This window comes from Panicum hallii, chromosome 7, assembly GCF_002211085.1.
Source record: "Panicum hallii strain FIL2 chromosome 7, PHallii_v3.1, whole genome shotgun sequence".
NCBI classification, from domain to species: domain Eukaryota; kingdom Viridiplantae; phylum Streptophyta; class Magnoliopsida; order Poales; family Poaceae; genus Panicum; species Panicum hallii.
In genome coordinates this window covers 47,461,354-47,485,522 of record NC_038048.1, presented here as the reverse complement: position 1 = coordinate 47,485,522, position 24,169 = coordinate 47,461,354, and the positions used below count along the sequence as shown (strand labels likewise).

General features: G+C 49.1%; 2 protein-coding genes and 1 pseudogene across 2 annotated transcripts; 1 reads left to right on the top strand and 2 right to left on the bottom strand.

Annotated features, from left to right (window-relative positions):
• Positions 1-5,599: 5,599 nt before the first annotated feature.
• Positions 5,600-7,489, top strand: LOC112899342 (oxalate--CoA ligase). The gene is made up of 2 exons (XM_025967774.1): positions 5,600-5,906; positions 6,014-7,489. Exons 1-2 carry the CDS (start codon positions 5,697-5,699, stop codon positions 7,379-7,381), a joined length of 1,578 nt encoding a protein of 525 aa, XP_025823559.1. The 5' UTR covers positions 5,600-5,696; the 3' UTR covers positions 7,382-7,489.
• Positions 7,490-8,028: 539 nt separating this feature from the next.
• LOC112899341 (probable LRR receptor-like serine/threonine-protein kinase At1g63430) lies at positions 8,029-13,432 on the bottom strand. Its single transcript, XM_025967772.1, has 13 exons — positions 12,878-13,432; positions 12,294-12,432; positions 11,815-11,886; positions 11,588-11,731; positions 11,339-11,488; positions 10,938-11,045; positions 10,793-10,863; positions 10,176-10,415; positions 9,887-10,092; positions 9,688-9,820; positions 9,435-9,592; positions 9,013-9,228; positions 8,029-8,711 (listed from the first exon to the last, which is right to left on the bottom strand). The coding sequence occupies exons 1-13, from the start codon at positions 12,993-12,995 to the stop codon at positions 8,466-8,468; spliced, it is 2,001 nt and encodes a 666-aa protein (XP_025823557.1). The 5' UTR covers positions 12,996-13,432; the 3' UTR covers positions 8,029-8,465.
• Positions 13,433-19,946: 6,514 nt separating this feature from the next.
• Positions 19,947-23,906, bottom strand: LOC112900198 (annotated as a pseudogene).
• Between the last annotated feature and the right edge of the window lie 263 nt (positions 23,907-24,169).

The window sequence follows — 24,169 nt, the reverse complement described above, 5'->3', positions numbered from 1 at the left end:
TTCCGTGCCAACCAACCTAACCTTCCACGCCCAACCAACAGGGGCTAATAACAGCCACGCGCGTGACTGCCTGCATGAGCATCGCACAAGAGGCTGCTTGGTCCGCTGGGCCGGCCCACATCCTGAAGGAGATTTGTTATGACGAAACATTTAAGACAAAGACTATACCTATATGTAGTTGGATAATTTTATATCTAAAATATTTTTTGTTATGTTAGAACAATTTTATTATAAACGTGGAAGAATTGTTCTGGTTGTACAATAAAAATTGTTCCAGGTCTCAAAAAGTTTATTCTGGGCCAACCACTCTCTCCATGGGGATCTGCCACTGCGCAGAATGGGACCGCGGGCTGAGGAAACTAATAACGGGCCGCGACGCGGAAGCTAATAATGGGCCTCTTTTCCACCGTCCGTCTTGTCCATTGGAGGCCTCCTCGGGACTAGGCCCGCGTGTGGCATGCATCTTGCTGCCAGCCTTTTCATCAAAGTGGAAACCAAAAATTATCCTGGGATGCGAATGACACTTTGGCTCCTTTGGCGTAGCTTGTTAGGCTGACTCCGGTGGTGGGGGGTAACTTCCCGCCACGTCAGCTCTCACCCTCACTCTCACCCCACTCTCACCCTACCCCTCCAATGCACGGGCTATAGTGCCAGCTCTCACTCCTCTCTCCTCCACGTCAGCTTTTCTTTTCCAGATTTAATTATTTCACTCTCTTTTGTTCGCGTACGCAAAATAATTCAATAAACTAATTTTATTCAACTAAAAAAATTACCGATTACATCATAATTAAAAAAATAAAATTACATCGCAATTAAAAATAGTAAAAATATATAATAATTAAAAGAAAATTCTAATCCTCCTCTGAATCCTCGTCTAGTCCAAACTTTTTTTCCACCATCTTGACGGCCTTGAAATGAATACGTTTTTCTGCTTCGTCCATATCCGCGGTTGATCGGGACTTCATTATGTTCCATTGTTTGAATAGTTTAGCCTTCACTAAGTCACCCCACATGTTCTTCATTGCAAATGCTTTACTTGCTACCGTACTGCTTGATGAAGATTCCTTCCCCCTTAGCCTTCTCCTTCCGCCTAGCCGCCTTGGCCCTATCACGGCCTATTGGACGAGTCTCATTATCCTCCTCGGTGTCTTCTGTTCCGCCAGAGCTGTACGCACCCAAAACTCCGAGGCGGGTTCTCTTGCTACTCACATCGGATCCACTGCCAGGACCATGTTTCGCTGCCCACTTGGGTTCGTGGCAAACAGCTCTCCACCAATGATGGCGCTTCAATGTTGTCGTCACTTTCGGGTCGTTCTCGTACCTCGCCATTGCCCCCTCCATGACCATTGCATCATCTGCTCCACTCTGACGTACTCTTTCTTCTTGGATGTAGTATCCATTAAACAGAGTCACCTCGCGGTTGTACACATTCCAATGATCCTTCAGTTGCTTCGCGGTGCGACGACGGGACGGCTCCGCGGTAGAGTTGAAGGTCTCTGCTATTTGGCGCCAAAAACTCAAACCGGTCTGATTGTTGCCGGTGATAGAGTCATTCGAGTGATAAACCCAAGCATGTACCTAGCCCGAACATATTGTTAGTTATTTGAAAAAAAATACGATATTTAAATAGATGAACACTAATTAAATTACTAGTTTTTCCTCCTTCGCAATCGTCCGGTCAAGCGATGCTTTGGTTCGGTCGCTCCCGCTCCTTCATTTTGAGACTCAACGGAGACGGGGCTTGGAACCGTGGGTGCCGCGTGCGGAGGTGGTGGGTATGGACCATATGGAGGTGGAGCGTATGGAGGTGGAGCATATGGAGGTGGAGCGTACGAAGGTGGTGGGTATGGACCTTCAATCCTGCTCCTTTTGTGCCTGGTGGTAGAGCATATGGAGGTGGTGGGTATGAGTACGGACCGTACGGATAATGATATGGCGGTGGAGGTGCCCCCGGAGCCGGAGGTGCAGCAGGGGGAATACTGCCCGAGGTTGCGATGAAGAGTTGACATCGGACCGACGACGCATGGAGAAGACTCATCTTGGGGAGATGCTTATGACCCGTCGGACTGCAAGAGATCGGTAAAGGTATGGAAATCTGGAGACCAACCGGTCATGGTGGAAGAGATTTCAGATTGTAGAGGAGAGAAATGAGCTCAAATGGGGTGTGGAAGGAGTGAAAACCGGGTGGGATATTTATAGGGGGGTTGGGGATGAAATTTGGGATTTTTTGCAAATTTTTTTAATTTTTTTGGAGTTCAAACGGTCAAATAACAGCTAGTTCAATGGATAGTCCGCGTGGGCCAATCGAAGCGCGCCACGTCACTCCCGCCCCACCCCCTCTCACCCGCGCACGCCGACGCCAGCGCGCCGCCTCGCTCCCGCCCCCGCGCTCCCGCCAACACAGGCGAGAGCGGGGCGATAACGCCCGCTCCCGCCCGGCGGGATCCATCCCGCCCTCTCTCTCCCACTTGCCCGCCTCCCGCCTGCGCCACGCCAATAGGGGGGCGGTACCGCCCCCATTGGCACCAGCCTTAGATGGCTTCATGAAAAGCTTCGCTCAAAACTATACTAAACGGGTATCTTTTGGACCGGTTTCAGTCGTGAAGCTGTTCATGAGGCCACAAAACGTGGCTTTGACCGGCTTTCACGGGAAAAAGCTGTTTCGCCGAGCGTTTTTCAAAACATCTTCAGCTTCATGAGAGAACCTACTTCACCAAAAAATATGCTTCAGAAGCCGTTTTAGGAGAAGCTGAAGTCATGCCAAACGGGGACCATTATTTTTCTTGCTTCCTTGATTTATGACTAAGGATGCAAGTGGATACCAATAGTATTTTTTTGATCAGCTAATTAATTACGATGGCATGCTACTTTAGTTTATTTCTCCTCTCAAATTATTTACGAATGATATTCTAGTTCATTTTATCAACTTTTGATTCGATCCATGACCCAAAATGTATATAATATATATAGCTTGCATATCCCTAATCATGGTTCCTTTTTTACGCATCTTCCACTCTTACCCTATTCCATTCTCCATTATCTTTTCGCGAGCCGCGAGGAGCTATATATGTATATATATTCTCGTTGTTGCTACACCAAAACATCTATCTATATATAAGTATCCGGTTCCTTTATAAACAAAAAGAATGTGCTTTAGGGTGGTTCATCACGCTAAGCTAGGGTCATTTCCGTATGTATGTATTCGCCCCTTCAAAACGCCAAAAGGCAGAATACATAGCATCAGCCGCCTTATCCTAGCTAGGCCCGGTTCTCCAATTCCGATCATGATACATGAAGCTGCCAAGTTGCACTGCCACCTGGATCGGAGTATATTGGACTAGTATTTTCTTTTGGCCACATGCCACATGGATGAGCATGCACCACTGCTTGCGTGCGACCACGTGTGCAGCTAACCGCTTTCATTTAGATTTCGTTCGTTGGGCACACGGGGAACGAAGACATTTCTTTATTTCTATGATATATATTGCCGGCCCGTCATGTCACCATCGCGAGTACGCTGCCGATTCTCCTTCATCTACTCTATTATTACTGCTAAAACAAACAATAATTTCTTATCCGTTAATCGATCGGAGTTCTGATGACTAAAGTCAAAACTATTTAGAATTAGCATTTGACGAGTGCTGTAAAATGGAAAAAGACTAAAGTCGTCGACGGACACGTACTATATATATACACACATATTAATTAATATATTTTTCGTATCGACGCACGTGCATATTTGCTAGTTTTTTTAATGTTAACTTGATGGATACTTGCCTAGATATTGGGCTAATAATTAACGCCAAATATATATGAAGTACGTCAAAGATATTGCTTTCCCCTAACTACTTGAAAGATGCTTTCGCGCGCGCAGCTGGTTCTTCACCGTTACTTTACTCTGTGACGTGAGTGCGTGCGGTGACTTGCTTGTCCGTGGGTGGCGGGGGTCCAAAAAAAAAAAGGTTTGCCACCGCTGTCACGTAGTATATCGTGACGTTTTTCTCAATTTCTCCGTGAAGAAGAGCAAGATAGGTCACAGTCAGTGATGGAGCCTTGCGTCCGCTTGGAGCGAGTGCCGTCATCTACAGTAGTTTATATAAACAGTACACGCATGCACCTTGCCAGCAAAGGGAATTGAAGGGCTAAAGAACGTGACGCCACTGCACCAGGTTTAGACTTGGACTAGCTGGACAGGTACAGCTCCTAGGCAAGGTCGCCCCCGGTTCCCGCCTGTCCGAACACGCCGCGTCCACCACGCAACACGCCTCCTGCCCTACCTCCGAAACCTCAGCCTCCAGCTCTGTCGTGCTGCCACGCGCACCCGTCGGCCTTTAGATGGTCGCACACGATGGCTCTGGGTAATAATATATATGAGCTAGTTAGGCCTGCCATAGTGCGTGTTCTGGTTGGCCGCCGCTTGGGGTGTCGTCATCGACTTTATATACACGAGTGGAATTGATCGGGTATCGTATGTCGGTTGAGCCGTCCGATCCGATCGCACATGATGCCGCCTGACCTAGCTAGCTTATTAATTTTAGACGTACACTGCCGTACCGTGGAAGGATGGATCGTCGTCAGGTCAGAGAGACGTGTACAGTACAGCAGCACGGCGACCGTAAAATCCATTCCGCACAAATTTCTCATAATGTACCAAAAATCTCATAATCTAGGATGCCAACCGCCCCCGCAACGTTCCAAAGAAGTATGTAGTGAGTGTGGCTTGCTAGGCAATCACTCCGGCCGCCGGGTGCATGCTCTGCTGCTGCTGCTCCTGCTCCGGCGGATCCGCGGGTGTAACTGGGGGAGGGCGCCGTCGCCTTCTAGTGCTAGTGCGTGTGCGTGGTCGCCTGAATTCTGCAATTGCTCACTTGCAGTTAGCCGTGGACAGCAACCGGTCGGCCTCCAGCTCCGCCGTGCTTCCTGCCTGCCACCCAAATGAGCCATGGCCTTCCTAGCTTATTCGCAGATACTAAGATTAATTAATCACAACAGTGGCACCCATTTGCATTGGATTGTCAGAATTTTCTTTTTCATAATAATTATTCTGCGCGTGCCCGAGCGCTGGTTGGCCCGGTCCGTGTCGGTTTGTCCGGTCCGGTCTACGGTCTACGGTCTGCCTAGGGCGGGGGCCCACTATCTCGGTCGTGCCGGCCGGGCTCTTTCCCGTCGTTTCCTGGAAATGGGGAAGACAATCGTCCTCGTCTTCTTTCCTGAAACCATCTCTAGTCTAGTCATAGTAGCTTAAGCACACTCACCAGGTAATCCGGACACGTCATCGAGATACGAAAGCTGGATCCAACTCCATCTGGTAGTCACACCTTAAGCACAAACATGTCAGTCGTGCTGCTGAAAAGCGGCCATGGCACACGAGATTTTTCTCCCTTTTTTTTTCCCCCAAAGTTTGATTTGAAGCACGGTCCACCCCTGTAAAGTTAGTCGCAGAGGAACCGTTCCGTTTTCTGGAACCACCTCCTCCGATGCCTTCTTCCCGGCAGAAGAAGACGAGACATGTGACACCAACCGCCGGTGACGAGGCAGGCAGCCCGCGGGCCCCGCCCGCCGTGTCAGGTCACGCGCCGGCCGTATAAATACGGGAGGCCACGCCCACGGCCCACGGGTCCGCGAGAAAAGCGCCAAGCAAGCAACCGCCCAAACAGAACCACCTCTGCTCTGCTCTCCCCTGCGACTCTTCTCCAATGGCGGCGGACGCCCCCACGCTCACGGCGCTGCTCAAGAAGGCGGCCGCCGCCTTCCCGGCCCGCCGCGCCGTCTCCGTCCCGGGAAAGATCGACCTCACTCACGCCGCCCTCGACGCGCTCGTCGACGCCGCGGCCGCGCGCCTCGCCGCCGACGCCGGGGTCCGCCAGGGACACGTCGTCGCGCTCTCCTTCCCCAACACCATCGAGGCAAGCGGCAGCATCCTTTGCCTTTGATTCATCAAATAACAAACCTTTCGATCGATTGATTGATTGATTGATTCCCTAACAAGTAACAAGCAACCCGGTGCGTGCAGCTGGTGATCATGTTCCTGGCGGTGATCCGCGCCCGCGCCGTGGCGGCGCCGCTCAACCCGGCCTACACCCAGGACGAGTTCGAGTTCTACCTCTCCGACTCCGAGTCCCGCCTCCTCATCACCAACGCCGAGGGCAACCCCGCCGCGCAGGCCGCCGCCGCCAAGCTCGGCCTCGTCCACGCCGCAGCCACCCTCAAGGACGCCGCCGGCCCCGTCCACCTCGCCGGCCTGGGCTGCGCCGCCGCCAACGGGAACGGCTCCCACTCCTCCCACCAAGAGGACACCAACAACGACCCGTCCGACGTGGCCCTGTTCCTGCACACCTCCGGCACCACGAGCCGGCCCAAGGGGGTGCCGCTCACGCAGGCCAACCTGGCGGCGTCCGTCCGCAACATCCGCTCCGTGTACCGCCTCGCCGAGACGGACGCCACCGTGGTGGTGCTGCCGCTGTTCCACGTGCACGGCCTCCTGTGCGGGCTCCTCAGCTCGCTGGCCTCCGGCGCGTCCGTGGCGCTCCCGGCCGCCGGGCGGTTCTCGGCGTCCAGCTTCTGGGCCGACATGCGCGCGTCGGGCGCCACCTGGTACACCGCCGTGCCCACCATCCACCAGATCATCCTGGACCGGCACGCGTCCAAGCCGGAGGCGTCCTACCCGGCGCTCCGGTTCGTCCGCAGCTGCAGCGCGTCGCTGGCGCCGGTGATCCTGGAGAAGCTGGAGGCGGCGTTCGGCGCGCCGGTGCTGGAGGCGTACGCCATGACGGAGGCGTCGCACCTGATGACGTCGAACCCGCTGCCGCAGGACGGGGCGCGGAAGCCCGGCTCGGTGGGCCGCCCCGTGGGGCAGGAGCTGGCGATCCTGGATGAGGAGGGGTCGCGGGTGGCGGCCGGGAAGCCCGGCGAGGTGTGCATCCGCGGCGGCAACGTGACGGCGGGGTACAAGGGCAACCCGGAGGCGAACGAGGCGGCGTTCCGGTTCGGGTGGTTCCACACGGGCGACATCGGCGTGGTGGACGACGAGGGGTACGTGCACCTGGTGGGGCGCATCAAGGAGCTGATCAACCGCGGCGGCGAGAAGATCTCGCCCATCGAGGTGGACGCCGTGCTGCTGGACCACCCCGGCGTGGCGCAGGCGGTGTCGTTCGGCGTGCCCGACGACAAGTACGGCGAGGAGATCAACTGCGCGGTGATCCCGCGCGAGGGGTCGGCGCTGGGGGAGGGCGACGTGGTGGCGCACTGCCGGAAGAACCTGGCGTCATTCAAGGTGCCCAAGAAGGTGTTCATCACCGGCGAGCTCCCCAAGACGGCCACGGGCAAGATCCAGCGGCGCATCGTGGCGCAGCACTTCGTGCAGCCGGCCAAGGCCGCCTGAATGTGAAACCCTCCTCCTGCCGGCACCACCCACCACCAGTAGCTGCCGTTGCCGCATTGACAAATTACAAGAATAATAAACATTCTCGCGGTGCGTGCGATTCTCATCTGCTGTTGTTGGCTCTTCGTCGTTCTCTCTGTTGTGTACCCGTTAGCCTGGAGTAGCGTGGTAGATTCCGGAGCGCTGCGTGGCGCCAGGGTTGGTAGGTTCTTGACTGTGCCTGCGATGGCGGCGCGAGAGGAGGAAATTGCATCGAGATGGATGTCGTCATGGCATCTCTCTGCCCCTGACCTTGACGTTACCGCGAATATTCGTGGCGGCGTCGGGATTGAAACAAATGGCGTTGCGAAATGCGGATGGCGATGGAACAACGCAGAAACGGACGGACAGAATGCTCTAGCGGCGCTTCTCGAATACCGACCGGCATCCAATACAGATGCTGTCTTGATCAAAGTTTCTGAAGCTGTTCTGTTCTGTTCCGCATCCGATCAAAGTTCTCAGATAGATAGATCGATCGATCGATCCAGCATCCGTCGATTTCAGTCAGGTTTCTGAAGCTGTTCTGTTCCGCACCAAGCGGGGACACGCGTGAAGATCCATGGGATCTACTACTGGCTACGACTGACATTCTTCCTTCAGTTATGCTATGCAGAATACAGAGTATTGCCATTCACAAACAAGGTCGACATTCTTCCTACAGTTACGCAACGCAAGTTCCACCCAACACAAACACACAGGTCTGGGCAGGCCAGCACCAGCAGCACTACCTGAATACCTGATGATCACTCAGTCTATAGGGGCGGGGGGCAACCGAGATGCCACACAAGTTCTCATTCAGACAGGCGACAGCATCGCAGATACACTCGCAATGCCTCCCCCGCACACCATCAGCTATAACAAATCGTATTACATCAGTCACAAACAAATCAGTGCCCTGCGCGAACCTGAGCAGCTCCTGCTCCTCCGCCGCAGCGGAAGGTAGGTCCTCTCTCTCTCTCTATACGTCAAGCAGACAGACAACCACGGCTAATATTAGCGTGCGCGACGATGGATTTACAGGGTGACGGGCGGAAAGGCAGGCATGTCACAAGGCCAGGGCGAGCTCGGCCCACGCCAGCGACGACTCCTTGAGGATGGCGGCCGCCGACAGGTCGATCCCGTTCTCCAGCACGCCCGTGATGATCTGCATCGACGGTCTCTTGGAAGGGTCAGGGTCGATGCACCGGCTCACCACGCTGCACAGGACCGCGAGATCCTCCGTCCTCACGTTGCTCAGCTCGGGGTCGACAAGCTTCCCGATCTCCTCGGGCTGCTGGAGGAACTTGGTAGCCTGCGTAAAGAATCAGAATCAGCGCGCAGTGAGATGTGAGCACACTTTTCTTGCCCCGAATGGCCTCTTTCAGTTAGCCAAAACAATAGACCGCCTTCACATATGTTAGTACTAAGCGTAATGCTTCTGAACCCATGGTTTTTCCAACCTGCAGTCCCCCATTTATACTTCTGAACTTCCTTTTGCAGACAGTCTACTTCATGGTGGTACGAAATTAGGATTGTGGAGCAGGCTTGCTTAGCTTTTTATGTAAAATCAGCAGTGCAGGAAATAGATCTATAAAGGACATAGATTGGCTCACCCAGTCAACCAAATATCCTTTATCCTTGCAGTATGGAAGCCGTCCACTGATAATCTCCAGTAAAATCACCCCGAAAGCATATGTGTTGCCTTGGATATCTGCATGTTTATCCTCCGCAGAATCCCCATGACCAGGAAAAGAACCTTTACTATTGAAGTGGCTCGGAGCCTTCTCATGTTTCGAAAACATCATTTTCCAGCACTCGAAATCAACCAGCTGCAAAGAGACACAGAACAGGAAAAATTATTGTTTCGCCAAGTTGGTGAGTATTTACACATAGGATAACTAAAAATTATTAAATGTAAGACAAGCAAAAACATGCAGAAGACGATATCATGTTTTTTCTGAGGAGCAGAAAGGAACGTAGTCTTTAGGGGTTGAATCAATTAATACGCATGTACCAGCTTATGTGCAGAATATACCTTTGGCGTAAAATCTTCTGTAACGTACACAGAATTCGAATTCAGCTCAGATATAGCAAATGGGGGCTGCAACTCGGTATGCAAGTATCTTAGACCCTGGGCGATCCCAATGGCTATTTTCATCCGCCTGAGCCAAGATAACTGGGCTCCTTCTCCATCTAAAGAAAAACGTCCATAATAAAATCAATTAGACATGAAACGGGAATTGCTTAGGCTGCAGGTAACTACCAAAACAATAGAGCAAACGGCTTACAATGTAGATGTTCAAATAAGGTCCCATTTGATGCGTACTCAAAGACTAGCATCCTTGAGAATGGATCACTCTCTCTACAGTAGCCTAGAAACTTTGCTATGTTCTCATGATTCAATCTTGCCACATCAATAACCTGAAAAATCATACGTTTAATTTCCAAGAAAGGAAGTGGTTGTATCCCATAATGTTCATAACTTACCTTGTTTTGGTAAAAGAGTTCATGGTGGCTAGTCCAATGACCTTCAAAGGCGCATAATGATATGACAGAAACTTCAGGCCCATCCTTCATGGTTCCTTTGTAGACTACTGTCTCAGGAGACGAGCCAATAATGTTGCTAAAATCCTCACAAGCTACTTCAAGCTCCTGGCGACTTAGTTTTGGTAAACTTTTCAGCATATCAGAATCTGGAGAGAACATGGATACATCAACCAAATACATATTAACTTATTCATTGACTGTTCTTTTGGGCAATGAACTTAATACTAACCAATCAACACTGTTATCTCATCGCTCCAACTCTTCGATCGATTCCATGAGGATATTCTTATAGAAGGCTTCAGCTTGCAGCTTCTGGAAGCAGTAACAATACCAGTAATCACAAAGACAACCAGAAGAATGCCAGTTGCAATTTCTAAAACAAGAAGCCAAGTTGGTTGCTGCATTCTTTCATGCTTATGTACAGGATGTTTGGATCCATTTATGCCACCTCGCTGGCCAGTAGAACCACCTACACCAAAAGAGTATATTCATGTTCAGTGGGAGTTCAAAAGTGATCTTGGGAGACTACAAAGTGTTAATTATAAAGTATACAGCTGCAATCCACATTCGCTGCTTGAATTTCAATTTGATAGGTCATGCTGCACTTCCTCAGGCAGCAAAAAGTAAAAGACTGGCGTAAGTGCATGGAAAAAAAAATGATACCTAGCATGACAAAGTGATAGAAAACTCTAAAAGAAAACATCTAAAGGTACAGCATGGATAGTGTCAACAGATGTTTAGTATTTCAGTGATTAAATCATTCCACTCAGGTACAACATACAAAAGTAGCTGAAATGTATCAATTTATAGTGATTCGTCTGGGTCGTAGAAAACAAAAAAACATACTTATACAAATTTGCAAAGCTCGCTGTTGGGTAGAGTACTCATCCTGGAAGCAGTTCCCTTGGAAACTTGACCTGCAGAAAGGCCTTGTAAATGGACAAACTTAATGATATACAGAAATAGTAGCAAGTATATCACGTAATAGTACCTTGGTAGATATTTCAAGCAGGGTGGAATTTTTCCAACAAGAAAGTTGTAAGAGAAATCACCAACATATAATCGGTGAGAAGGGCATAGTCCATTGTAAGCTGTGGATCTGATGGAGCAAACAAATACTAATTCAGATAAAGTAACACAATATCAGGACATTGCTCATTTGCTCTGAAGTTAATATCTTTTGTTTGTTTTCCCATGAATCATGAATATTTTGATGATGCAAATTAAAATTCAATTTGGCTATACATGTATGCATTCCATGAATATAGAGTATAATAACAGCACTGTAACTAGCTGCATTTGTTATTCTGGCAATTCTCTAAAATGTAATATAGATATCTCTGTTACAGTGTGGAGCACCACGCACAGGGGGAATTAGGAGAAGTCACCAACCCGATATTTGAAGTAGGAGAAAAACTGCCAGTATTGCTTCCCGGAATTGATCCCTTCAATCTATTCCTGTCCAACCTCAGCTCGACGAGGTTCTGTAGTTTTCCCAGCTCCGATGGTATTTTCCCAGTCAACCCATTTGAATGGAAATTTCTACATGAGATGAATGAAGCAGCAGCCTTTAGTTCTGATATCAAAGATGAAGCCAAACTAGAAAGTAACAAATGCAAAAACAAGACAGATATGCCTTACATTACGCTCACGCTGCTCAACTCGCCTAACTCAGATGGGACAGGGCCAGTGAGCCGATTAACACTCAAATCCAGAACTCTCAAGTTCCTCAGCGAGCCAATTTGTCTCGGAATTGTACCAAAGAACAGGTTTTGATCCAAATAACTGTTTGGAAAATGGGACAACTTTAAAAACCGTATAGCTAACTTCATAAAAACTAGTTGAAACGACATAAAAAAGGAACATACAGCTCTTGCAAGAAATTAAGACGTCCAAGTTCAGGTGCAATGAATCCCTTGAGAGATGAGTTTGATAGCTTCCTGAAAGATGCAAAGTCCACATCACTAAGTCATTGACAGCAAATCCATTAGAAAAAGATTTTGACCTGATAAGCAAGTACAAAATGTTGTTGGGCTGTGCCCGTGAAGTGTGAACCAAACCTACTGAATACCGAGTAACATCTAACCGGCAAATCGCACTGCATCTTTTGAGCTGTTTGCACATGCACTGACGGGCCAGTGGCAGTGGTTAAGTACCAAGCAAGACTTCACTTGAACACCTAATCCTACTGATTCGAAGCTTAAGCAAATAAAGCTCCTTTTCCCCTGTCGAGTTAAGTACCCAGCAAAAAATAGCAGGTTGTTGGTACTGGCCAGCTGCTAACTGGGTGCCGAGCACGAAGCAAGAGACCATGAGTGAGATCTAGGAGAGCGGCGGAGTTCCTTACAGTGAGATGACGGAGCCCTGCGGCGCGGAGCAGATCACGCCGTGCCAGTCGCAGGCGTTGCCGTCCGCATCAGTCCAGTCTGATAGCACGGAGTGAGGATCCTCGATGATTGCGCGTTTGAATGCCATGAGCGCCGACACTGGCACAATGAAATCCACGCGTCAGAGAGAAAAGATTGAGAATTTCGCAGGAGCATAAGGAGACCAGAATGGGGAAAATTAAAATCCTAATCTGCTTAGCAGTTAGAAGCGAGCTCGCAGATCACAAAATGTATGTGCGAAATGAAAAAGTATTTTTCGACTTTGCAAATTGAAGCTGGTGCAGTGAACTGGAATCAATTGTCGCAGGCGGTAATGCGGTTGCATTTGGCAAGGACGGATTTCTGAAGTGAACAGATCAGGACGCAAAAACTAAAGGGCCGTTTGAAATCAGGAGGGAGAAGAGAAAAGGAAAGAAACTGAAACGTATCTTCCAGAAATGGAGGCAACGGGGAGCAAATTGAGTCTGCAAGAATTCGAACAGAAACCGCACGAATTCCCCGTGGAAAATGAAGAACGGAAAAAAGAGAAGGAAACAGCACTCACCGTCGCCGCTCATGGCGGAGGCGGCGGAGCATTGCAGGAACACGACCCCGCAATGCAAGGCGAGGAGGACCTGCAGGAGGCTCGGCGGTGCCGCCGCCGCAGCCCAGCGCCCGCTCATGTCGAAGCCTAAGCAACGGCACTAAGCTAGTGGTGCCAGATCGCTAACCCCCAGCTTGATCACGACGAGTGAAGAGTCCAGGAGAGCGGCCGCGAACGGGTTCACGGAGCCATGGGTGGCGCGCCGCTGCTGGGCACCGCCGCTGCCGCTCGGCACGGGCACATGTGGATGAAGGGCAGAAATGGGAGTGGGGGAGTGGAGTTGGTTGGGGAGTGGGAGCAGTTGGAGTAAAGAGAGGAGGAGGAAGCCGAGGCGAGGCGAGCAAGGGAAGCAGCAGACGCCCGCCGGGGCCAGGGGCAGCGGCAGGGGAGGAAGAGAGCGAGAGGGAAGCCGGCAGAGGATGCAGAGAGAGAATGTCGTGTGAGGAGGATCTAGCGCGAGGAAGGACGAGGAATTAAATGGCGGCTCGGTGACAGAGAGGATCGGCGGAGGAGGAAGGTGGCGGACTAGTTAGTGCGCGCACTACTAGTCTAAAAATGTTTTGTAATGTAATATTGGCAGCGGCGAGGCGAGCATAATCAGGGATTATGTTATGTAACAATGGGGGCATCAGCATCTCTCTCTCTCTTTTCTTAAGACTGCTCAGGCTAATCACAATGAGGTTTTATGGCGAGTTTCATAGCATTAATTCTCATAACATATCAGTATTTTTGATGATGTGGTACTGATTTAATGAGGGAAGAGAAGGAACCAGTTTCATCCCAATGATACTCTGCTAACTCGTTTCCAAGACGCTGTAAATGGCGTGAAACGATCACTGTGACCGCTATTGTTTTATGGGGGATCCTATACACCACTAAATCAACTAGCATTTAATTACACTGGTTAGCTTTGGAAACAATAAAATAAAACTCTCCATTGAGGCATAGTGTTTCATTTATTCCCCAGGCTGATATAGCATTCTTGGAAATAGGGATATGAAACCCCCACCGTGATTAGCCTAATGGGGTGGAAGTATTAGCACTAATTTAATCGGGCTCCCTGCTGCTATTGGGGACTCCTGTCTCGAGATCTTTTCCCTTTTAAAATTTTGTTCCTCTCTGGTTTGATTCGTCGGAAATGTGTGGTTTTGACTGCTGGTACGTCTTGGTGACCTCTCTTCTCTTGTTCCTTTTCTTGCACCACCTGTGGTCCTCCAATTTCTGAATCTTCTTCTTGCCTCGACATGGACTGGACCATGAAAATGTACGCTAGCCATTGTTCGAGAGAAAAAAAAAGATGTACGCTAGCCACACACACAAAGAAAAGTTTTTTTTTTGAGGATTTGATGAAGGAATCATTAGCTGACAACTGAGAGTAGTTTTCAGATGTGTTTTATTTGGTAACAGCGATGGTGTTGGGCACGTACATGGCTGTGTCAATCGTCGACAGGAATGCGAATGGGATGGTATGGTAGCAGTGAGCACCAGTGAAGACTGTCCAGGACAGCATGGCAGTTTCAGTAATTAGTTTGTCTCGACCCTTGTCTTGTTGCACTTGGACACTCACTGTCACTGGGAGGGGATTACTCCCTCCCTCCCTCCCTCTCATCGTAATTCGTAATTTGTATTGCAGCTAATGAATATTGTAGTTCAGAGAACTCAATAGTTCAAATCCTGGGAAGATGGCAGCTCAGTTCAGTTCAGCTTTAGCCCTCTCGTGATTTCGTGAACAAGAATCTTTTCCTATTCCTGTTTCTGTTTGGGGCTAGGCTATAGTCAGGATTTGACTTTGCCAAAGTCCCTGCGGCTGATTGCTTACGGTTGCATCTCACCAAGCTGTATCCCTCCCTGCAGCGGTTACGTTGCTCCAAAGACCGGCCACAGCTTCGTTTCCTGCTGGATTTACATATCCGTGTGACCGAGTTGCAGGTATCCAGAGAAAGATGAGTCGACAGTGCCTTTTCAGCTACTGTATCGTTCATGTGCTGTTCAAGGTTCAGTTTCAACCGCTTGGCTTTCGGATTTTCTTCCTCTCCCATGGCCATGGGTGAACTAGTTATATGAAACAGTACTGTAGTGTTCCTCAAAGGTCCTCTTCAACAATTCGCATCTTCGTTTTTTTTTAAAAAAAGAAAAACAATTCGCATCTCGGTCGCACAGCTACCTAGCTTGTCACCGGAAGAAAAAGAACGAACAATTTGATTTTGATGGCAGGTAACTCGGGGGACTGACGGACAACCGGGCGGAAACATCGTACCCCGGAGGTCAGGACACGCGACAGCGAGGAGAGAATGGGAATGAAGAAGAAGAAAAACGAAGCAGAGGATCGGCGCTAGATTCCAGCTGCGGCAGGGCGAAAAGGCAGGCGGACGCCGCGATCCGATCCCAGTCTCCCAGAGAGAGCGCGACGGGACAGACTCACTCAACTGACTGACCGCCCGTACAAGCAAGGGAAAAGATGGCTGGCTGCCTGCAACCAACGACGGCGTCCCATCAGCAATCATGCATGGCTGAGTGAGCAATCGGCGATCGAGATCAGCCATGGCAGATTGAGTTTGGCAGGTAGTAGCAGTGTAGAACAGTGACCATCAGGCCATGGCGGCACCTTAACGAAGGAACCTAACCTTGTTGTTGCTGCCGTTGCGGCCAGGCCACCGGCGCCATCGCCAACGCACCACCATACCAACCGGCAACCGCTGGCCCGGATCGGATCGACTACCCACCGCAAGGGAGAGGGAAGGAAGGAAGGAACACCAAGCGAAGCGAGCATTCAAGGCCGATCCGCTAGAAAGACTCTCGTCTTACTATGCTACAGTTTTTCCTTCCCTTGTACAGTATGCATTTAGCTGCCACTGTCAGGACAGTACACTGTCTCTTTCACTCGGATCGTCTAGTACATACACTACACTACTCCATAGGATAATTTCTTTTTCTTTCTTTAATTCCCCTTGAAGAAATACCCGCCAAATTAGCCCGCCAGATCTGCTCCAAGCCTCCAACCAGTCTTGCCACCACTGTGGGCTGTGGCTATGGATGAAGAGCAGATATTTGTCTGAATTTCTCTGTGCGTCTCAAGATGTATGGGGAAGAGTAATAATGACATAAAGAATGCAACACCCTGCGTGCAGTCCGTATCATCATCCCTCGGGTGGATATATGCAGGAAGGAATGACCTCGGATCCCACTACCTGCTCGTACATGTCGTATACAAGCAAATCCGGGTCCTGGACGTTTGAGTAATTTGGAAGCGACCGGCCTTGAAGTGGGCAGACAAACGCAAGCTCTCCCAGTCCCAGATGGCTGTCTCCTTTCTGACACCACAATAGCTTTTGTTTTTGCTCATGTGCTTGCTTGAAGCCATATATAAAAATACAGGCAACATTTTATTTTCTTCAGATGGTGGGTACTGGTGGCATATGTAAATGCAGGCAAGGCAGCTCATGCTGTCATGGATGCATATAGCACTATCATTGCAGTGAGCACCAAGTGTTTGTTGTGCCTCTGCCTAGCTAGCTACCACCTTGTTGAACCCAGAATTCAAGCAAGCGGGAGGAGAAGGAGGAGGAGGAGGAGGAGGAGAAGAAGAAGGCCCTCTGCTTTTGGCAAAAAGGATGCAGCAGCAGTAAACTATTGCAAGAGGAGAGGAGGATCGGGCTTTGTCTTTGATCTCTGACTGAGACGGCAACATTTTCTGGCTGCTGGGGCCCTTGTCTGTGGAGTAGGAATAGCCAGCCGAATAGGACGGCACACCACCTAAAGATCTCATGGCTGTGTCTCCGGCTCCTATGATGGCGCGAGGCATGCGGTAGTCGCAGTACTGTAAGGCCCCAGGGAACATGACCAACCGTGTCTTTATTTTGTATACTCATCCAATCACAAATGTTAGCTGTTAATATACTAGTTCTGTAAGGTACGACTTTGTCCACCAATTCAGAAAAAATATATTAATTCAAATGGAAAAGTCATAAATTATGATATTATTTTTTCATAATGAATTTAGTAGCTAACATCAACTTTACATTGCCAAACTATATGTATTTTTAGTTATTGACGGTCAAAATATAAATAAAACTTAACTTAGAACAAACGTTAACTATTGGAATCTACTAAATCTTAGTCATCACCAAAGATCGGTTGTAGATTTGATTCTCCTATTAAGAAATCGTTTCTCTAAGGGGAAAAAATAAAAGTAACAATTAAGGAACCATTTTGAGACTTGATTTTCTCTTAAGAAAACAAAGCATCAAGTGTAGTGTAAGTACTAAAGTATGTTTTCCCTACAAAAGGGAGCACTCACACTGTTGCTTGTGTACAACTGTTGATGCATGTATTCAAAGCAGGCATGTGGTCGAGCCCTTTGGTCCAGCTCTGTTTGGTCCAACCTCATCGCTCGCAATCATCTTCCTTTCGGTCTCTGATGTTGGCCTCTTTTAATACCTACCTGCACCCGCTCATCTCATCCATGGATACATGGATCGGAGCTAGTTAGCATCAGCAAATTAGCCTTGGGACCTGGCCTAGATCCTGCAGCAATTGCAAAAATGGTCCCGTACGTGCTGTGAACAACCAACCAGCCATCCGTCACCCACCTCACCTCTCTCTCTTCTCTCCAGCCGATCACCTCTCCTCTTTTTCCACACTAGCTCACAAATCTGAGCTCAGTGGTGTCGATCACCAGATTGTAAAAAATTCAGAGGCTGGGATGCAGTCATCATGCATGCTTTTTCGCGAACGATGCAGTCATGCATGCTGACTGGTCGTTCATGCTGATCGATGAGGCTGGATCAGTCTATATGCATGTTGCAAGTATATGATTAGACTGCACTGACCACAGCACCGTGGTTTTGTTAATTGAGGAGCAAGTGTACTTAGCAATGATCGTCTGTGGAGGAAACAGATGCTGGTGGCCTGATGAGCTTTCAAGCGTCGTTGCTTTTGGAAAGCAGTCCGCGCTGCTGGTAGTTTAGTTTATAATGGAGAAAAGGAAGGGCCATGAGGTGGTAGACAAACAAAGAAAAAGGAGGAAAAAGAAGCTGGATGCTTCGTCATATATTTGTACTGCTAGCTAACTGCGAGCTATTGTTCCATGTTTTAAGTATAGCAGGAAATCTTACATAGATTCTGCACCTCTTAAAAGTCGAAAACGACTTATAAATCGGAAACCGTCATCTGAAATCAAGGCAAGCCGCTTGTTTTTTTGTTAATCTCTTTCAGTACATTCACTGTTTTTTTTTCTTTCTTTTGGGTGACACATGTAAGAGTAGACAGTTCACCGCTGAATGGAAACCAGACTGACACACAACTAACAACCAACCATGTATCTTTCTTTCTCCAGTTTGTTAGCTTATTCCCCCCCATGGTATCTTACTAGAGGCCAGTAGTAGTGTGAAGCCTAAGCAAGCATACTTGCATGACATGCATGTTTCAAGGAATCCCCTCGTTAAGCAAGCGGAGGATATTTCTTTCAGTTTCAGGAACTGCGTGCATTGCTAGACCAAACTCTGCACTTCAACGCACAGCCCACCACCACCATACCTTGCATGCATTGTGGCACCGCCACTTCCAATTGCTCCCTTCACGTACAAGTGAAGGATTTCAACTCAAAGAATACCATACCACGCATAGTTAAGTTTCTCCCTCTCTTGCAACTGAAAGGAAGGCTGCTGCAGAGTCCAAGTCCTAGTTGAGAAAGTAAACAAGTGTAGACCAATTCAGTAGCTGGAATTCATGCTAATTCATTCCAGTGGTGAGAGCCTGGACTTGAAGTCTCGAAGTCAGAGTAGTCCTTGGTGTGCACTCGCTCGCTCATTTGGGCTACAGCTGGAGCTGGGAGAAAGACTGGGCGTTGAGAGGACGTCTTCATAGGCATGGTGGATCGGAGTAAAAAGGACAGGAGTTTGGTACGCTATACTCCATCTCGAGGGAGTGGGGAATGCTGCTTAGACCATACTCCTAGACAGATGTAAATTAAATAAAGTGCCCTAACTCCTACATCTGCTGCACATCTTCCTTGGGTCCTTCTTACTCTCACAGTTTGTCGTCCAGAACAGTCAGTGCTGAACGGTGAAGAATGAGAGTGCTCATTCAGTGGATGCAGATCAATTCGCCTGTGAGCTCTGAATCTAAGGATTAAGAAATAGTAGCTGCTAGTTGACAGGAGCAGTCAAAAAGCCAGAAACAAGAAGAGACGATCCCAGCCTCTGCTTTTGATGCATGGCTTCCCCGAATGGAAGAACTAACGATTCTGGGAGCAGGACCGGCAGGTGACGCCGCCACGCGTTTTCTCTTGACCCCCGGGTGCCGTGCCGTGAAGCATGGGAGGATGTGTTGTGTTGTGACCACCGTTGCTTTTGCCCTTTGGAGAAATTAAAGACAGAGAGTAAAGGGAGGCCTCAGGTCGCCATGGACTGTTCGTTGCATAGATGCTCCAGGTCAGGGCAGACTTGGGACTTGGGAGCAGCGAAATGAGGCCTGAGCCTTAGCCTAAATCTGATCTGACACTGCGACTCCGTGGAAATTTGGTTCAGAAGAATAAACACGCTACAATCACACCACAGGTACACATGAGAGGAAGCAGTAGCGAGGAGGAAGAAGAACAGTTTCCTGACAGAGAGATGCTTCTTTGACTACGGTGTGTTGCTGCATCTTCTGTACGACTACGGTGTGTTGCTGCAGCTTCTGTACTCTGGAAGCATGTTTCCCACTGAGCTTCTCTCTGTCAGGAAACTGTTCTTCTTCCTCCTCCCCACCTCACCATTGCTGAGTCGCTGAGGCCCATGGACCATAGGTGGCGGCCCAACATAGGTGATTCCCACTGAGCTGCAAGCCTGCAACGGCCAACGTTGTTGCACCTTATTCACAATCTTGGACAAGTTCTAGCTAGTTGATCCGTGAAATAAGTCACATCATCGTCAATCCTAGGGGTTTTTTTTTTACCATCGTCCTGGATGATGTTAATTAGGGAGATATAGCACAACTATATATAAATGCTTAGATTTTAAACTTGTACTCACTAGTCCCTCTGTAAAAATTGATGAACAGAGCTTCTTTTTTTCTCCCTCGCAAAAAAAAGTACAATACATTATTATGGATCAGCAGGCAGCATCCACAGCGGTCTCCCTGACTCTGGAGCCTCCTCGATGTTTTCAACCTTCATGGTTCCCTCTTTTATGTTGTAGATCATGAGGCCTTTGTCCCATGGGTACGCCACGTAGACACAGTCCTCCTCAAATCCGCACTCGTCAGCCCGGCGCGAGGCGGCAAAATTCGCAGGTGATATGAGGAAAGCGTGGCCCTCGAGGTCCTACACCCGGCGCCATTCTTGCCTGGTGAAGTCCATCCTGTAGACACCGATCTCGTAGACCACGTTGGAGAAGCTCCCCTCGAAGAGCAGGTTCACCATGTGCAGCTGCCCCCTGGACTCGACCATGAGCACCAGGGCGGAGTGCGCGACGCCGTAGCCCCCGGTGACCACCTCGCGCATGGCCACGGAGCTGAATGCCGGCGTCGGGCGGAACTCGATCACGCCCAGCTCCTCGAAGTCCGTGCAGAAGTAGAAGTAGTTGCCACGGCACGACGAGCTTCTCGTGCAGGGTCTCGTCGGGGTAAAGGATCTGCGAGCCGATGTCGTACTCGTGCCTCGCCCACTCCTGGCCGCCAGCGTCATCTGCTCCTCCTCCTGCGACGCGGCAGTACCACAGGACAGGGCCCATCATCTCGAGCAGCAGCACGACGCAGCCGCCGCCGGAGACGACGGTTGGCTCGTCGGAGAGAAGGCAAGTGCAGTCGGCGGGCACATCCTCGTGCAGAGGCGGCAGCTGGATCTTGTCGCCGTTGCTGGGGTTCCAGAGGAAGGTGGTGGCCGGGGTTTGGGGGCGAACCAAGAACCAGCCGTGCGGGTCGCCCAGGTGGTGTTGCCCGCCAGCTCGTCCATGTTGGAGAGCACGGACTTCCTCTCCGAGAGGTTGAACAGGATCGGCGGGTCGGAGTACTTGCCGCTGTTGAAGGCGAGGCACGGCAGACGAACGCGGCTTGGCGGCGGCATGTTTGTTTCTTAGCTGTTGCTACTCTATAGCGACCGATCGGATTATAGGTTGAGGTGAAGAAGAATTACTTGCGATGGCTTCTGCTTCTCGTAAAAAAGAAGACAGGCGGCCTCCTGAACCGTGGCCTTCCCGTGCAAAACGTGATCTAATCCCAGCGAGCTCCACCGGTTGACCTCTGAAACTGGGATGATCGTCACCTTAAAACTGCAAACGAGTCGAGAGACGCAGGCTTGGCACGCCAGCAGCTGAAGAATGGGGCCTTTCTTAGAAGCTCAAGCGTGTGTACTCATGAGCCTCATCCTGCAACAGAACCCAACACGCTTTTCACAATCAAATATGGGATCCTTGGACTAGTTCACCCGCAAAACAAAAGGATGTTAAAAGGGTAACCATTTAACACGATCCGACTGTACATACAGGTTCCCTGCGTTTTTTATGACATGGCAAATGTATGCACTCCAATGGGGATGGAATATTACCTTCATGGAACGATAAGACAGCTCCCCAGAATTGAATTTTGTTACCCATGTATGTTCAAGTGACATGAAAGCTTCCACCAATCTTCTCCTGTCATCAGTAGCCAATACACAGATCATCGCAACAGTTTACTCAAGAGTTGCTTGCAACAAAGGAAGACACCACTCTTGCAGAGCAATGACTCAGTGGAGGGCAAGCATGCTGCCTTTGAAGATGTTCCTTGTTTCCTTCCGGTTGTTCCCAGGACAATTTCATGCAACTGCAAGCCGGATTTATTCCAACAAATTGAGTACCTACCAAGAGATAAGAGCCAGTTAAAATATTTTTAGCAAAACAATGATGCATGTAGTAAAGACTCAAAAGGGAAAAAGTCCAGCTCACAAGGCAACAAACCCTATACTACCTGCAAGTCAAAGGTGGTACATCTCCAGTAATCTGTTGAAACTCTTTAGGTGGAACAGGTGCCTCAAAAAACATTGGCTGCAGATAGATAGGATCCATTGTCATGGAGAAATTACTGGAAAACTAAGAAACGAAGGAACACCAACCTTGCTTAATCTGAAAGAAGCAGGCAATCTGCTGGATAGAGAGGACAAGCGAGCATCAAGAACTTTCTCAAATATTATTTTCGATAGAGAACCCTTCAGGAGCACCATCAGGTAATTATCCAATGGTAAAGGTGGTCAAATACAAGGGTTCCAGTATGTGTGAGAGCAATGCACCTGTAGAAGAATGCAAGGGAAAATAGGATTTATCACAGCTGACCCCGTGAGAGAAGAATACACTTAATAAACCATAAAGGGGTATATCTAACTGAAGTAGTAATGAGATGCCATAAAAATCATCATCCTAAAGAAAGTAAGAAATATGCCCATTTCTATGTGAACATAGCAACTTTGACACTCCAGACAAGGGACAACTTTTCTTCACATGATGAATGGCATCAATATGTTAAAAATTTCTAATCTTATCAATAGACATAATACCGATCCAGGGATGGTCTTGGGCAGCAAACCTTGAATTCCAACAACACTCCAGCGAGTGATTTTGTCAAAGCAGCTCATGGACAATGTTGTATCACCACAGCCAGGCTTCCTTTGAACAAAGCCGATGTCTGATATAAAAAAAACAGTAGATTTATTAGAAACATGTAATAAATTAATAACAGGAAACATGGTTTTGTAACATTGCCACAATACAATGAATTAGATACCAGTTGGCAGGACCATCATAAACAAAGCTCAACAGCTACCGATCTTCTGGACCACATCAAACATCTGTGGCATCTATAATGTGATCCCTCATTATGCATTTAAACAACAATGTAAGCCCACCAGCTCCAGTCTAGCTGCACAGTCGCACTGTGGTCACCAACTTCGAGTAGCTAGGAGTTACAAACTTCTATGACACTATTTTTTTCCTGATACAGGCAGCGGACGCGATTCATGAAATGCTCATAACTAAGACCCATCTGAGTAGTAACACTGAAGAATTCTCAAACAAATTGTTTTTAGCTAACATTTGTACAAGAGCATGCACCAAGCCATATCAGATCTAACAGGCTACTGTACATGAAAATTGCCACCTCAAAGCTTGAGATTTACAATGACATAGAACACAAATATTTAGCTAGAACCATACCACTGCACCCATTAACACCACCATCCAGCTGTTCCCTCGGCAATACTGATTCTGATGGTGGTACTGGCATGAACCCACCTGCACCAATTCACCAAATCAAGAAACCATATCAGCTCTGACTATGCTCTGTAACTAAACATGGCTACACGCCTACATCAGATGAGACTAAAGGATCTGTTAGATTTTGAATAAATGCTGCTCAGAAAAACCACATAGCAGCAGCTAATGTGACAGTTCTCAATGAAAGATGCGAATTATTGATCAACTAGTTCGAACAATGCAAATTTTACTATTACTAACTGTCTAGCTTAGCATTCCACAAAGCATGCTTTAAAGCAACCAGTCGGAATTCAAACAAATAAGATTGACACATACATGGGAGCTGGGTGATGTAAAGATGAAGGCAGTGCTCATCCCTCAGCTTCCATCTCCCACCATCCCCGGAAGCAACCAGCCACTTCGGCGAGGTCCCGCGGCCGATCTTCGAGTAAAGGAAGCGGAGCAGCGCGCGGCGAGCGATGACCTCGGCGTGCGCGTCGTGGACGAGGTCCCAGCGGCCGCTGAGTCGCGAGGCGCCGAGGCACTTGGTGCCGGTTCCCATGGATAGGACGGTGGGGCTCTGCGGCTCCTGCGGGGTGGAAAGGAGGAAGGCGGCGAGGACCGTGGACTCGCGCCCCTGGGACTTGCCTTTCTTGGGCAGGGAGCGATAGTGCCGGAGTGCCGACGAGGACGCGGCCTCCGCCCAGAGGGAGGGGGCGACGGTGCCCTCACGTGGCGCCGCCGGGGAGGAGGAGGGCAGCATCGACGGCGTCGGCGCCCGGCGGATCGTCCAGAGAGGGGAGCTTATTTGTAAAATTTCCAGGCAGAGAGGACTTTTAGAAACATTTCCAGGTAAAATTTTACATAAAACCCCCTTATTTGGATCGTGATTACTGGTCGCACTCCGGATCAGGGGTCTTTATGTAAAAGTATATCCGAATTTTTACATAAAACCCCCTGGTTAGGATCGCGATTACATTTTAGGGGGTTTAATGATAAATATCAGAGCGCCATTAGATTTGGTTTTGGGGTGGGGTCTGGCCGCTGGCAG